The 16182-nt window shown below is 39.7% G+C and overlaps 1 protein-coding gene across 3 annotated transcripts; it reads right to left on the minus strand.

Annotated features, from left to right (window-relative positions):
- Positions 1-4458: 4458 nt before the first annotated feature.
- ncbp3 (nuclear cap binding subunit 3) lies at positions 4459-14120 on the minus strand. 3 transcript variants are annotated; one of them, XM_030781441.1, is made up of 13 exons: positions 13773-14120; positions 13085-13150; positions 12421-12526; positions 10476-10601; positions 9923-10045; positions 9402-9565; positions 9170-9278; positions 8878-8977; positions 8536-8645; positions 6835-7156; positions 6403-6575; positions 6064-6231; positions 4459-5482 (listed from the first exon to the last, which is right to left on the minus strand). In XM_030781441.1, the coding sequence occupies exons 1-13, from the start codon at positions 13923-13925 to the stop codon at positions 5193-5195; spliced, it is 2010 nt and encodes a 669-aa protein (XP_030637301.1). In that variant the 5' UTR covers positions 13926-14120; the 3' UTR covers positions 4459-5192. The 3 variants fall into 3 exon arrangements, with proteins under 3 accessions (XP_030637301.1, XP_030637300.1, XP_030637302.1); XM_030781440.1 differs by having other exon boundaries at positions 13743-14120; XM_030781442.1 differs by having other exon boundaries at positions 9495-9558; positions 9919-10045; positions 13743-14120.
- Between the last annotated feature and the right edge of the window lie 2062 nt (positions 14121-16182).

Consider the following 16182-nt stretch of genomic DNA (forward strand, 5'->3'; position numbering starts at 1 on the left):
GGATTTGTTCATATTAACAATTAAACCTCAAGAGCTTGGAAAGATTTCCTCAAAGAGTTGGACTGGGAGATATGCTCCTTAGAGGCATATGTTTGTACATTTTTAAACATGTATTTGAATAGAGTAGGACCACTGTTTTCTGTTTGCACAAGGCTGGAAATAGGGGAAAGTTTAAGGGTGAGGGTACACATGTTGCAGCTACAGTTGGGTGATATTTATCCTTTTGCAATTACATTCATTGTTCTTTCTCCACAATGATTCATTTGGCGTTATCGATTATATGTAATATTTGTACATGCAGAATTGATCCAACATTTCCAGACTGATGAAAATGCCAACAAGTCTGCATAGTCACTGGAATCTCAATACCAATAGAACTAGTAAAGTGATGCATGGGAACAAACATCATCACAAATCATCACTATAAAAACACAGACTTTGTAGGCTGCACTGATGGAAAATGTCATTTAGAAATACGATTCATTTCTCATTGCTGTTTTACAGGTCAGTAATCAACAATAGCTTGTTTAATTTGCTTACTGATATTCAAAACTCAATATTAGTTTGGCTTAAACCCCAAAAAAATTTATTATTTCTTCTTCTTATTATTATTATTGAGTTTTTCCTTTTAACTCAAAATTATATCCTTTTTTTTTAATGAAAACTTTTCTGTCATGAAGCTGGCTTTAAAAAAACCAACTTATTAATCTTTCAGTTATTAAGTAGAAATCAAATTTACTGAAGTTCAAAACTCAACTGACATATCAAATGTTCTTGATTCCTCTCAGGGTTTCCTCTTATTTCAGTGAGCAGTTTTTCTCTTGTTCCTCAGCCTTGGGGGTCTCAGGCCCAGTATCCTGTAATGGTCCTTTGTGACAATGACCAATGAAAATAAAGTTAAATTGAATTGAACTCAAGTCAACTGAATTGAACTGATCTTAATTTGAAAAGGGTAGCCCCACCATTTGTACAGCTGATGTGCCGTTTTCAAAAGGCAACACTCTTTCTGTTACATCTAGGTAAATATCTCACAAATATTGCTACAAAATAGGCAGCACTGAAAACTCAACAGTTGCTCGAAAATGTAAATAATTTCAAATAGCCTAAAATGCTGCCACACAAACTTTTTTCAGTTTATGTTAGCGGACATCCAGAATTTCCTGTAAATGAATAGTAGCTATAAATTCAGAAAATTATTACTGAGTGTATTTATCCTTTTATAACTTTAGACACTGAGTTTTTAGCTGCTATTCCTAACTTACTTGCCAAAATCAAACACGCACAACAATGACTGGCAATAGTTCATCAGTTAGTGAGTTATTGAGTTCAGAGGTTCAGCTCTGAATAAATGAATAAGCATATAAATCAGAGGTAGCCAAAGCACGGCCCGCGGGCCAAGTGCGGCCCTGGGGCAGATTTTAAATGGCCCGTAGCCTCTCTCCCAAAACACACTGCGAGTGCCAGCGCTACAATACAATATTAGGCTATGTGGTGATGACGAGAAATGTGCTATTCAAATAGCCCACCACACCACTACTAGCACTAACTACTAAGTACAGTTTGTTGACCTGCAAAATATCGAAGAAGAAATTAAACTTGTTGACTGGTCTTTATCATAGTCATTCACTATGACTGCAAAGAAACGCAAAGTTGATAGAGGAGGCGAGAGATGGAAAATGGAGTACACTAAAAATGTGTTGTTTTCATTGATATCTTACTGTTTCATAATTCATTAAAAACTGCACAGTGCATTCTGAATTTTGCTAAGAGGTCCTTATTTTCCTTATTTATTTTGTTAAGTGCTGATACTCGACTAATGCTCTCCTTTCCTTCCCTCATTTTCTGCATGGTTGTGCGTTATTTGTTTGAGCTTAGGTGTGCCCCCACTGAAAAAAGGCCGCCCCTGATATAAATAAAGCTAGTCAGTTCTGAGATAAGTAACACAAACTGGACTTACTAAGTTTTGGAGTCTTCATCAGGTCAGTATAATGATGAAGAGTAACTGTGGGTAGTTGAAAGTTTATAGGCAAAATGATCAGTTTTCAGTTAGTCTCCTGTAATCCCATGTGGAATTAATTTTTGGTTGCTGTCTAGCTTTGCAAAAAAAAAAGGGAGGTGGGAGTGGGCAGCCGACCAATCAAACAAAAAAACACAAAAAAGTTAAATTACAGGGTTTTTTTTTTTATAATGGCTGCAATAGTCATAAAAGTGAGATAATTTGTAAGGATATTGTACTAATTGATGAGAGACTAGCCTGATTTACAGAGGGTGGTACAACCACCAGCAGGATCCATGCTATTTATCATCATAATACATACTCAATTTATTGATGGGCAGGGGTGGACAGTAACGAAGTACATTTACTTGAGTACTGTACTTAAGTACATTTTTCGAGTATCTGTACTTGAGTGTTATTTTTTTTGGAAACTTATGACTTTTACTCCACTACATTTGAAATACAAATATTGTACTTTTCACTCCACTACATTTCTATGAAGGTTCTCGTTACTCGTTACTTTAACGCATAGCTTTGAAGTCAGCAGACGAATTTTCTTTCTAAAATGCGATAGGCCATATTGTGTTCGTCACAGCAGAAAAACCAATCACAGTAAACTTTTAAATGGTTTCAACTGGTATTCTTAACTGGGCAAACCAATAGAATCTGAAAAACCAGTTGGAACCAATAGAAATCAGTAGAGACCAATAGAGACCAGTTCATCCCAATAGACTGGCTACTGGTTTTTCAACTGGAATTTCCACTAGGGAGGCATTCGCGTGCTGTGTTCGCCTAACACTTACAATCATTTGCCACAGTAGATATGAGATGTGACTTGAAAATTGCGATTTATATGTTTGTGAATGTATGATGAATCTAGTGACAGAGGCAGACCACAACTTCTACTGTTAACACAGTGTGTGAACACATACGGAAACCAGTTGGCTTGAAAACCATTTGGGGCATAACACCGGGTCCTGTGTGAATCCACTGCTGACGCATACTAATAGTTAGGTAGCGAAAATGCCGAGTTAACGTTACTGACAAAAATCCTTTCAGAAATATATGTTTTAATCTTGTCAGGTAAACACAGTAATATTTGTAAGGTCAGCGGATTCACATAGGACCCGGTCCCAATAAGACGAGGGGGGCAGGAATCAAGCGGTGACGATGGTCATCCCGCTGTTTCACATTTCAGACAATGCTATGTAGTAGAAGTAAAATTAACCTAGCCTACAACATTATGATATGTTTATCCTTTTAAGGCCAAACTGAGTTAACCTAGTGCCTGTTTAACTGAAGCTATATGCTGTCTTTTATAGAGGAAGCATTTGGTTCAACTGTGTTTCTATAGGCTTTGTAGCATATTCTACAAGCTTTTTATTCTACAGGATCTACAAGCAAGTCAGTGCATTCAGTAGGTCGTTTCAGAGTCATTAGACTCTGTAAATACATTGTTGCAACAATACAACAATGCGATGACATTAAAAAGAAAATGTACTTTTGAATACTTAAGTATTTTTAAAAGCAAGTACTCCAGTACTTTAACTCAAGTAAAAATGGAACTGAACAACTTTTACTTGTATTGGAGTAATATTTGACCAGGAGTATCTATACTTTTACTCAAGTAATAGAGTTGTTTACTTTGTCCACCTCTGTTGATGGGGTCAGTGTCGTGTGCAGTTTGATCTGAAGGTTGAGGCAAAGAATAGTTGTGAATGAAATGATGCGCAGATGGAGAATGGCAGTTACGGGCAAAAGGGGTAAGGGGTAACCCAACAATTTTCTAACACTATTTCTAAAGAGTGCATGAGAAGGTTCAGGCAAGGGACTGCACTTTGTTAGGTCTGCTTTCAAAATAAATAAAACTGAACTTAAAAGCATCTTATTTCAATAATGCTACAAATAAAAATGTTTCCACTTGATACAAATTGTCCACAACAGAAGATACTGCCCCTGCTTGAATTAACATTCAAAGAAAATACAACACATATTAATCTAATTTGATCCAAAAATCCTTCCTGGGCACAAAGCCTCCATGTCACTTATTGTTACTGTTTGTTTTATATATACTCAAACAGTCAGGATATGTTTTCCAATTAACCATGTAATGTTCTTAGGATATCAATAGCTTAGCATTGCAGGATTTCTTTTGTACTTTGCTTTGCACAAAGCAGATAATTAGCAGTTTGCAGCTCGTTCTCACAGGCCTATGTAAGGTCCTCAGCACTGAAACTTTTTACCGAAGTATAAGACCCCATGAAATACTGATGAATATTGAGATGTTCCCTAAAATGTATTTTTTAAAAATGAAATCTGTATAAATTGGACTCATGTGTTAGTGTAAGGCAAAAGTCAACCTGCTGAGGTGATACATCAAGAATAGACTGAAACCATAATTAATCTGACCAAACAAATCAACACTTATGCTAAAAAAAAAAAAAAGTTTATTTTTCCACATACAGCACACTTGTGAAGTCTGAACACATGACGTATTCACTGATATATGTCTATGGGAATGTAGATCTCTCTTTTTAGGAAAAACAGTTACAACATTGATTGGCTATGTGCACCCCTCATGGTACAAAATTTTATATACATACACAGGTTGAGCATAATCTTTCTGTGGCCCCCTCCATTATAACAATTATAGGCTAGTCTGGAATAATCTCATATCCAATTGAGATATGAAATGCAATACACTGGCAGGGATTAGGACATTTCAGATTTTTGGTTCTAAATCGTGCGATTTAGAGTTGCGTTCCGCCCGGTCACATTAATATCCTTTCGTGGCAGATCACCACAATACTCCCTTGGACCTTCAACATGTGTAAGATGCAACAACCAAATACATATGGTGTTTCTTCAATAGAACACATAAGCATTTCATCGTTTACCACAAAGAGGGGGGGGGAAAAGAAAGAAATTTTCAATTTCTTTCCTCTCTTTTACAGTCGAGTTAGAAATGAAGAGGGACAGAAGGATATCTGTTGCAGTGGAGACCAAATATCTAACAATCAAAAAGAAAAAGAAAGAAAAAAAAACCAAAATCCAGACTTTTGGTGGTGTCGGGAAGGGTGGAACTCAAACACGTCTCAGAGGTCTACAGCTGGAGCCTCTTTGAACGTCCTCACCCCCAGTTTTTAGTCTATTATTTCTCACTCTCTTTGTCTTTTCAGACCTTCTCTTTATTTTTTCAGGAATCAGAGTCCGAGCCGTTGCTGCTATCCCGGCTAATCTCAATCTGGAGTGAGGGGAGGTTGTCTAATCTGCTCTTCTTCATCTTGTTGGTCTGCTGTTCCTTCTGCTTGATCATAGCTCCCCAAACTTTCTGCAGCTGGGAGTCATCTTCGTCATCCTCCTCCTCCAGTTCCTCCTCATCCCGAAAGATTCCTCTGGACCCAGAAGAGAGGCCCCCTCCCCTACTGGAGAGTTTTCGATCAGAGTCACCATCTTTCTGAGACCCTAGTCTGCTCCAAAGCCCTCCTGTTCAAACGAAAATGGACACACCATAAGATCATCATGCAATCTGGGCGAATAAAACAGAAAGAAAGAGATCAATTAAAAGCAAGAGAAACAGACATACATAAAGGGGGAGAGAGTGTGCGCTGCGATTAAAATCACTGATACCTTGTACATTACTCCTGAAGACAAATCTCAGAAGAAATACCTGAGGAAACCATGTCATATACATACATATATACATACATACATACATACACACACACACACACATATATACATAAAAATATAATGTTTCCCAAAGGTTTGCCCAAATACTCACCTATGACCATCAGTGACTGGCATCGGTGAAAGGGAAAACGGGGTGTAATCACATTTTATATTATGGGGGAACATGGTCAGTTTTGCTACAGCCCAGTCTGAAAGACTTGCATAGATGGGATTTGAATTATGACACAGGGCACTACTCTGAACTGTGTAATGGTGCACTGACCCAAGCTGCCACTCGAGGGAATTTAGTTAAATGTTTAAGAAAGTCTATTGGAAGGGAATGGAAGATTATGAAAGAGGAAAGTGTGAAGACAAAGGGTTTGTATCTGACCAACCTGTTTTCTTGTCTACGGTGTCCCGTGCGTCACGTTTGGCGATACCAAGTCGACTGTGAACGTCAGTCAGGGGCTCCCTGCGAGGCGCCGTGTTTCTAAGGCTGACAGGAGACGCAGAGCGTCGCCTCTCTGGAGAATAAGGTCTCTTTCCCAATCTCTGTCTCACATCTGCACAGTGAAGAAGAGGATACAGGAGGAATTCAGAGATGTTCACTCTTTTGTAATCAACTGATCCAGCAAAGAATCTTATTAAAATATCTGACTAGCCCTGAACAGTGTTACGGTAGTCCAGCACTCCATTAGGTCAATCGTTAGACTGGAAGCTGTCCGAGGACTGACCCGTCTTGCCACTGGAGGCTGAGGAGTGCAACCTCTGATGTGAGAGTCCCTGTCTCTTCTCTTCCAGCAGCTGCCTCACATCAGTCACTTTCTCCGAGATGGGTTTGGACACAGCTCCGCTACCGATCCGACTTCGCACGCTGCTGCCACCCTCAGAGCTCCGCATGGAGTTTCTGTGACAAAGAAATGAGATGTTCATTGTCAAGGGACATGGTGGTTACCCTGAGCCTCTTACAGACCTTCACAATACATTTCTACCCTGTATATGTGGTGCAAAATGAATTATAAATCTGCATTGTTAGCTAGTATCATTTCAGCTTTATGCTTTGACTTCTCAAGATTAAAAACAAAGTAATAGTACGAACAACAGGTACTCTTTGCGACTGCAATTTGAAGCAATTACAGTTACGTAACACAGTTTGGCTCTCTTACCGCAGGTTCTTCAGGTTATTCTCCACCTCGTCCGCGTACATGCTCATCTTCATGCTCTTCTTGGGTGAGGGTGTGGAGATCATCTTCAGCTCCAGGTCGTAATCCATTTCATCAGAGTCTGAAGACGGAGACGATGAACGGCCCTCCGCGTGGCTTCGTAATCCCCCCTCCCTGTCCCGAAGATCTGGATCCCTGTCGCTCCGGTCTCGCTCCATCCGATATTCCACTACTCTGTCGTCGGCGTCCATGTCATCCTCTCCCTCCTCTTCCTCTTCTTCCTCTTCTTCTGCAATGGGTTCCTCTGGTAGATTCACCAGGTCAGCTTTAAATTGAAAGTTATTCCATTTATAAGACAGCCAGTGGGCATGCAATCAGTCAACTTGAAAACTGTGTGCACCACACCCTGTGCAGATCATGGCATACAAAAACAAAAGTCATGTGAGAACGTGCGTGCATTAACTCGTATTCTCTATGATAAAACAACTCCAACTGACAGTGTAATGAAATGACTAAAATAGTCCCAACATTGTAGGCCCACTCTCTCTATCAAACTAGAGAACTCTAAAATTAGGATGTGTTTTATACTGTATATGATATAATCTTATGACAGGAGCATCTATATAGGCTACTTGTCTTTAAAAAAAAAATCATTGAATAATAAATAAAGGAATAAACACAACAGGCTCGTGATTATGGGGTTCACGGCTTTGTATTAAGAAACCATGTCTGCATGCAAAAGTACATATGCTAAGAGCCTTTCAACAACTACTTACAGTTACTTAGGGAACTCCACAGAGTGGGATAAAATGAGAGATGAGAAGCAGTTTTATGCATGTGTAAAGATTTAGGTATCTCAGGATTCTGGACTATTAGTCATTCCAAGAGTTAAAAAGAAGTACGCTGGCAACCGAGCCTTTTCCTACCACTCTCCTTTCCTCTGGAATAGTCTACCTACAGAAATTAGGGAGGCAAACTCTCTCCATACCTTTAAAACCAGACTAAAGACTTATCTATTTTCTCTAACTTACGGATAATATAAGTTTGATTTGACTCTGTTATAGACATGTTAAGACCTTTGACACTATAAATAGTGATACTGGGCTCTAAGTAAACTTGAATTGTTATTATTGTTGTTGTTGTTGTTGTTTTTATTATTATAGCATCAAGATGTTTGCTCCAGTCAGAACTTTCTGATTTCTAAGAATAAAAGAGATTTGTGTATGTCTCTTTCACAAAGTTCTCATCTGCATTTGGGCTTGTCTTTCAGAACAGAAGTTAAATATGATAAACACAACTTTTACCTCAGAGTTACAAATGATGAAATTTATGATTCTGGGTTAGCCAAATTAAAATACAAGAATTAGGAAACGACCTACTATGCTAACACGAACCAATTATTTTCTAAATATGTATTTTTAAAAAAAAGATGAAAAATGCCTTAAACCTGGAAGAGTCAAGTAAAGTAGCCTCTTCCCAATTTGGTAAGTCTTTCCAGGTGCATAGGAACAATATGGGAAACTCCTGACTGTCAGGCCATCTGACATCTTTATGCTGGTTAGCCTAAACTGGCAAGGACATGTCTTTAGGTTAGCCTAAACTGGCAAGGACATGTCTAATGTGGAACCAATGAGAGTGAAGCCTTCAAATAACAGATGCAAGTAACAGGAATATTCCAGAAATAAAGTACCACCTGTCACTCACCTGAGTGTCTGTGTGTGTAGGGTGGGGTGTGTCCCATGCTGTCTCCAATGAGAGACTTTTTGGTTTTCAGGACATCCCTCTGTATCCGCCGGGTATGGTACCTGCGTTTCCTGCAGAGGTGAAGAAGACTCAGCATAAACAAGTCTGTGAGAAACAAATATGCTCCTAATAGAAGAGCCCTATGCCTTCATTCTCCTAATAAAACAAAGCCATAAGGCTCTTCTCTTAGGAGCTTTACTACTTGCTGTGAGTTAACTAACTCAGAGTTTTCACTAAACCCGCTTTCTGGAACACCCCCCAGTTCAGAGAAAATGCATATACAAAATGCCTCACGTCTCTTACCAGGAGTTACTAAGGATGCCCTTCATACCGCCATAGTTCGGGTTGCCGTACTTCATGTAATACCTGCTCCGCCTGGCAGCACCCAGTTCTTTCTTATCATCTGATCACAGGGAGAAGAATACGGCATAATGCACAAGCACAAGCAACGGATAACCATGCATCAAATTATGCAAAACAAACAAAAAAAAACCCCTGATAATCAAGAGGCTGACATTGGAAAGGGCATGATCAGAGGCTACATTAACACTGAACATGCCAGGACACGATGCAGATCGCTCTGCGTCAGACTCACCCTGAGTAGCAAAACGTAGGAAGAGTTTGTTTCCTTTAAAAGCTTTGCTGGCTGGACGTAGATCGTTTCTCAGTAGGGACTCCTTCTCTGCCTGAGAGAGCAAGTCTGTCTGCAACACGCACACAGACAAAAATTAAGAGTTACAAACGTAAGTGAAAAGCGGCTGTTTTTACAAGCAAAATGTGACTAGACCACCAGTGACACAAACACACCTAATGCTCACTTTATGTACCTCAGAGTTTTCCTGTTTTGCTCTCTTCTCTCCTTCCTCTTCGCTGTCACTTTCTTTCCCTTCACTGTCGTTACTGCTTTTGCCTCTCTTCACCAACACGTTGTCATCTTCATCATCGTCAACTTCTCCTTCCTCTTCCTCATCAAGGCCACAACCTCTAGGAGCTGTGAAGTGTGAAGACACCCCGAGGTCATGCACTACATATTGCAAGGTGTTCAATGACACTTTGACCTTCACAAACAGTGTCACAAACTTAGCAGCTGCTATAGTCAGAAATAGTGACAGCTATGCTAACGGCCATGAGTAACACTAAGGTCAATTAGCATTTAGCAGGAACACTTTCAGACAAAGTGCTAAAAGGTCTTGAGAACTTAGCCAGTGTTGTACCTGAAAAAATATTTATGATTATGAAGAACGCTGAAGGAGTTGGGCAGATATAACAAAGTCTCTATTAAGCACAGCAGGAGTCAACATTGTTCCTGATGTGTCCTTTGGCAGACCTGCTTATGGTGCTGACTGACCTTTGTGGTCCTGGCCAGAGGATTTATTTTCCACAGAGTTTGTTACTTCCCCCTGCTCTGTCATGTGGCTCATGTTGATGAGAGCCCGTGTCGAGGTCACATCATCTAACCACACCACATTACCTAGGAAACAAAGGCACATGGATTTGGTTACTAGCTGTCATGCAAATCTCCCTCTCACACATTCACACACGCACCAATACACCAAAACCAAAAGCCAAACACATTTCATTATGAATATCTGCTGTATGTGTCCATGTTCTAAGGCATCTAGTCAATGTGCCAAACAGTCTATCAGCATCATCTAAGGGGAATAAAGTCTGCTACTGAGGAGAAAGTGCTATGCATGAGGGATACATAAAACTAGTACAGTTAACAGACAGTTAACATTACCCAAATGCCATCATCTAATGTCCAACACTAGAAAACTATCACCATGAACTGTGATCCGTCAAAATCAGTACAATATTTTGGGGTCCAGGCATGTGAAGCATGTAGTGTGAAGTGAATGTCAGTGAATTTTAGCAGTTTGTTTTTACTGGTATTAACATACAGGAGGTGTCATCAATCCACTCAATGTGAGCTGGAGGATATTCCTTGAAATATCCAAACACATCCTGTGTGCTCATATCATCCACGCCGCACAGGTGCAAGGCCTCTAGACGCACTTTCGGGATGGCTGGAAGAGAGAATGAACGAGTGAGAAGGGGTAGATGAGGAGTAAAATGCACAAGTGAACAGTTTTATATGGTGTTGCTGAGTATTGTGACGCAGAATTGAGAAGTTAAAAGTAAAACTCATGAGACCTGACAAATAAAGCACTGCTGTATTTGTTGTTTCTATGCTGTTCAGAACCACCAGTTATTCCAATGCACATATTCATTTCAAGGATGAGGGTTAACTCCGAATGAAAGTGTTCTGCGAGTGCAGTTTGTTGCTATGAATGGTATTAATTCAAGAGATACTCCTTATCTGGCGAACAAACTCAGAGTTGTTAGAGGGAATGCAAATGTTAATATGGAACTGTAACATTCAACCGTAACTGTAACACTGTCACTGTGCAAATGGGTAAAACTGGGTACTCAGGGTCCAAAATGAACTTTTTGGTCTATCTGCCAATGGCTGGTAAACTAAAAAAAATAAATAATAATAATTACCAGCCAAAATATTTTTCAACCAGCTATAGAACTGCATAAAATATGATGTCAAAAAAAAAACCACGTAATTACTAATGTCTCATCAACTGACCTTTTTAAAGGGAACAAAATTTCAGATGCTGTCGTAAGGAGACTAAACTTTTATTTTAAAATAATTAATTGATTATAATTAATTAACGTGATTTAAAATAGTTAATTGATATTACATCTCATACACACACTCTGCAAACAACACTCAACTCCATGTGCTCAAAATTAGTCTATGTCTACACTAGGCCAGGTAAATCTGAAGACACAGATTTTATGTAAAAACGTTTCTCCGTACACACATCATTTTCGTACCGTTTTCCAAATGTTCTACATCCACACCAAAACGCTGAAACGCCTGAGTGTTAGCAAATTTGACAGACAGAGCAGCACTAACTACATTTCGTCCGTCATGTTTGTTTTGGTGTCTCAAGCACCAATTTTTGCCAGTATCATGGCAACTATGCGTCATCGTTTCTGAAACTCATCGTTTTCCCCGTCCACATTACAAATTTATGCACCTCAGACAACATCGAAATGTATCGTTTTCAGTGGCGGACATTGTTGTTTTAGAGTGGATGGAAGAGCTAAACGGAGAAATAATTATGAGTTTTCAAATTTACCCGGGTTAGTGTGAACAGGGCCTCTTATGGTTGTGTGCTGGCAGTGTTGCATATCATACACAACCTACTACGATTTAAATTTCAACGTCCTCTGCGTCAAGCTATAGCAACGGAGGATGGTGAGGGTCAGTCAAAGAACTGGGAAACGTCGCCGGTCAAATTGTGTGTTGTAGTAGTGAAAGGTTGCAGCGAAGTAAGCCTATTTCAGCAACTAACCTCGTTAATTTTATTCTCAAACCTGTATTTTTACTTGCATTTGGCGAGTGGCAGGTGCTAATTTTGGACCCTGTGGGTACTGCTAAAAGGACATGGTTTACAATCCTTTGAAAGTAAATATCACATTCTATATTGCTAGCAAACGAACTAGACAAGAAGGGATGAATTATATTTAGGATTTCATCACATCCCTTCAAAAAAAGGGAGTCCCATTGTTAATCCTCTAAATTGAGACCAGACCGCTTAAATAAATTAGTCCCTGACGTAACTCACCATGTTTAATGTTGCCTGACTAAATAACAAAAATTTAAATGTTGTGCAAACAGAATCTGAATGTTGAATGCTTGAGAATTTCATGTTGCCTGACAGAAAGAAAAAAACAGTACACATCACCACTGGTCATTATATATCTTTTTCATAATTCCCAAAGCCAATGCTGCTTCTGCTGAAACAGCAAGACTCACTGGCCTCTTACCTTTCTTCATCACCTCTCTGTCCAAAACCACGTTTCTCTGAGCCAGGTTGCCCTCGGCACGGAACTGAAACCGCCTAGCTCTCTTCTCCTTTTTCTCCACAGCCTCCTACAACAACAACAACGTGCCTTTTGTCACAAATCATATCCCATAGTCTCGCTTTCATGGTCACATTCACATGTATTAGAAATTAGACATCCCACAAAGACTCAGCATTGTGAGTACAGTCTGTATAGTGAGACTTGGACACCACAAAAGCAGATAATGCAGCCTATGTCTGGTTTGCAGGGCAACAAAATTCAAGATAGACACTGAATTATTTGCTGTTCCCTGTAAGCATACAGGACAATACTATCTGCATGAATGAAAATACGCGACAAAGCCATGCTACAAGTTTGAGTACTGCATCCTTGAATTGAAGGACAGGTAATGGCCATGTTTCAGAGGTAAATAACGAGGAATCACCGTTCGCGCATCTACAACCTTTTAATGCTATTAGTATGACGTTGTCCGACTTAAAACAAACTTCAACCAACCCCCACGGCACAGAGACATTTGCAGTAAGAGCAGCACAACAGCACTACAGAGACAAAGGCAACAGAGTTTCGTAGCGTCTACTATATTGTTTCATTTCTCAGTCGACAAATGTAATCGGCGTTAACTTACCTTTGACGTCACATCAATTCCAGTAATAAATGTGCCAGCCTTGTTCTCATAACGCCGACTCCCGTCCTGTGGAGACAAGTGCATACCTAATAATTTCAAGCAACTTGAATCACACTGCCAAGCGACTAATCATAAGAAAACCTTAACCTGATCGCTTAAACCGTTGTAAGCTTTAGCTGCTAGCTCTGTTCAACCCATTATCTTAAGCACACATCGGTAGCTCTATCATAACCCGTAGAAACAAAACTTTTTTGCATCTACGTTCAAAATAAATTACACACAACAGGAACCAAGAAAACAGGATATCGTACCTCTCCAAGTACCTTGCCAGTTAACTAGCCAGCTAACTTAGCCAACATGGTTGGAAACTTAAGTTACCCCGAATATATCGCACAAAGAAACGGTTTGCCCACACGGCAAATGATATTTACTTCAGTCAAGTCCGAAAGATAGCAGGAATTGAAATGAGTCCCTTCAAAAGGGTAATAAACTATTCTAATTATCCTTCTAGCAAGCTAGAGCTACGGTCTCCTCACATGCCCCTTGTGGCCCCTTCACAAGCCTGGGACGAGCTGTACACGAAAATCCGCGGGCTGATGCGGCCTTTACCTACAATACAACATAGCTTGCAGGCAAGTTAGCTTGTCTAATTACTAACCGGTACCAGTTCCTTTAAACATCGGCGTACAGGGATAGCCTCCAGCTGCAGTTCCCCCTCTTCCACCTCCATGGGCTCCGGTATTCGGGCATCTCGATCCGACTCTGAATCCGTGTCTGATTCCGACCGATCCGATGAGCTTTCAGGCTTCACAGATACCCGTAAACTGCGTACAGCAGCCATTCTCGTGAGCTAGTTGATCCGTAGCCCTTAGCTTAACAGTTCTTATAGTTCCTGTTAGCCGAGTTCTACACTAGCATGTCAGCTAATATACTTATCTGACGCCGATCACAGACAGCCTTTTCTCTAGGATTCCCGCTGGGGGACTGGGGCGTCTCACAGATATGACTTAACCACTTGTTGTTAGGGTGAAGTACGTACTACAGTAATATGCCATCAAACCCGAACACAGAAGGAGGACTTGCGTGACTGATACAGCGAACGAATGAGGAAACGGACTGCCTACAGTTATGATTTTCCACAACTGAAGATACGTCTCTGCAACTGGACGCACGCGCTGCACATTCCAATTATGAAAGTTCTGTTCTCTTGCTACCGCAATAGTAACAGGTCACATGTTCTTCAGAAAGTCTTGCAGATTTCTGAGTGAAACCTGGGAAAACGACAAAGAAATTCAGTTATAGAATGACTGCATCTAAAACATAACTCTATACGCTCCTCTTTCGCAACATTTGTGCCATACCTTTTTGGTGTATCGAGTCAAGGTAGATGTGTTCAATGCAGGTAGGTAGGAAATTCTGATGGATTTATCATGATTTACTACTGTGAAAACCGAAGGAAAACGACAAGTAACTGCAAAACTAAAGGGAAACACGTAAATAAAAGAGGGATAAAGTAGGCTAATGAAAGTACGTGTCAATTAAGCAATAACATCCCGTCATCTATATTGGCCTTTATAAAAATGATGAGGAAGCTGATTTTGGCCACCATTGCTTGAGGAGTATATCTCAATCTATTATTTCCCAAAATCTGTTAATTTCTGTAAGTCATCCGTTTTGGAGTTCATCATGAACTGACTTCCATACTCTGTCATTCTGAAATGCCTACAGTTTGACTCAGGCAGTATTGCATGTAATGGGAAATACATTCTTTTAAAGTGTAGTCTTGTAGATATTTGTCTTAAACTGTAATACACGGATTCTGAACCAAATCCAGACCCATATATTTGCAGAGTGCCATGATATGATAGGCTTTGGTGATAACGCACCAAAAGAAAATCTTCAAGCCTGATTGGTCCCATCCACACATAGTACTTGCTGCCATCCTTTCATATCCCCAGGGTGATAGGAATCCCTGTGTTGGCTCAGTTGACATGAAAAAGTACAAGGAATTGAATGCCTCTAAGCCGACACCGCACAGATCTACATGAGAATTCACACCAACGACCAATCTTGAAAACAAGATTTTCAGCAGGACACAAAAGGACATCAGGTTGGCATTTGCGCACTGTAACAAAGAAGTCTTGGCATAAGAATTCCGGTAGAATGGTAAAGTATGATTGATGTGATATGTGATAACAAGTAATGGAACAAGGGTAATGGTGTGGAATAATCCAAGGGTATGTATGGGCTGTGGTAATCAGATGTTCAGGTGTGACACTGGAAATGGAATTGGAACGGAAGAGACTGGCTGCTTGTCTGTGGAAGTATGAAACAAAATAAGGTTTGCTCTTAATGCATGGGATGGGACATGCTAGAAATCTTTCTTTCTTCCTCATTATGCTCTTCCTCGTTGACTGCCATCTGTGATAAACTGAGCTGATGATGTTAGTGAGACTGAAACAAGTCTCCTGGTTAAAGTAAAAAAAATCTAATAATGTTTGAATACATTTGCTAACAAAAAGATTGCGAGAATTTTATTTAGCAAAATCTACTATGTCATCATTCATTCAATCGCAGTACAACAGTATTTGACACCATCTTAGTATTACTTAAATTTGTTTATTTAACATACAAGATAACACAAAAATAGGTCTTAAATGATTATCTAACAGCATTGCAGGGCAGTCAATTTTGTCCTAGGTGTTACATGGGTTTCAATAATTTAATGCAACCCTCTACTGATTCCCTGGAACCTGGTCTTCAGTAATGTATCTGTATGCACAATAAACATATTTAGTTAAGATAGACAAGCAGGTTCATACATATATGTACATTTACATCAGTTATGTAGTACCAACATTCAATATTATTCAAGTTAAAAACATTACACACTGCACAGAATCCAGAAAAACAAGTGATGTGCAAGGACCATTGGAGCCTGGTGTTTGGAATAAAGGTAGACCTACTGGTAGTGACAGAGAAGCTGGCATCCCTGGTTCTAGTAGATTTACATGTGTAGAATTAGAGTCTAAACCCTTGTGCTCTCTAGAGTAAAATAAATAATTTGTTAAAAAAAAACAAAAAACAAAACAAATCAT

Source organism: Chanos chanos, chromosome 8, assembly GCF_902362185.1.
Source record: "Chanos chanos chromosome 8, fChaCha1.1, whole genome shotgun sequence".
Taxonomy (NCBI): domain Eukaryota; kingdom Metazoa; phylum Chordata; class Actinopteri; order Gonorynchiformes; family Chanidae; genus Chanos; species Chanos chanos.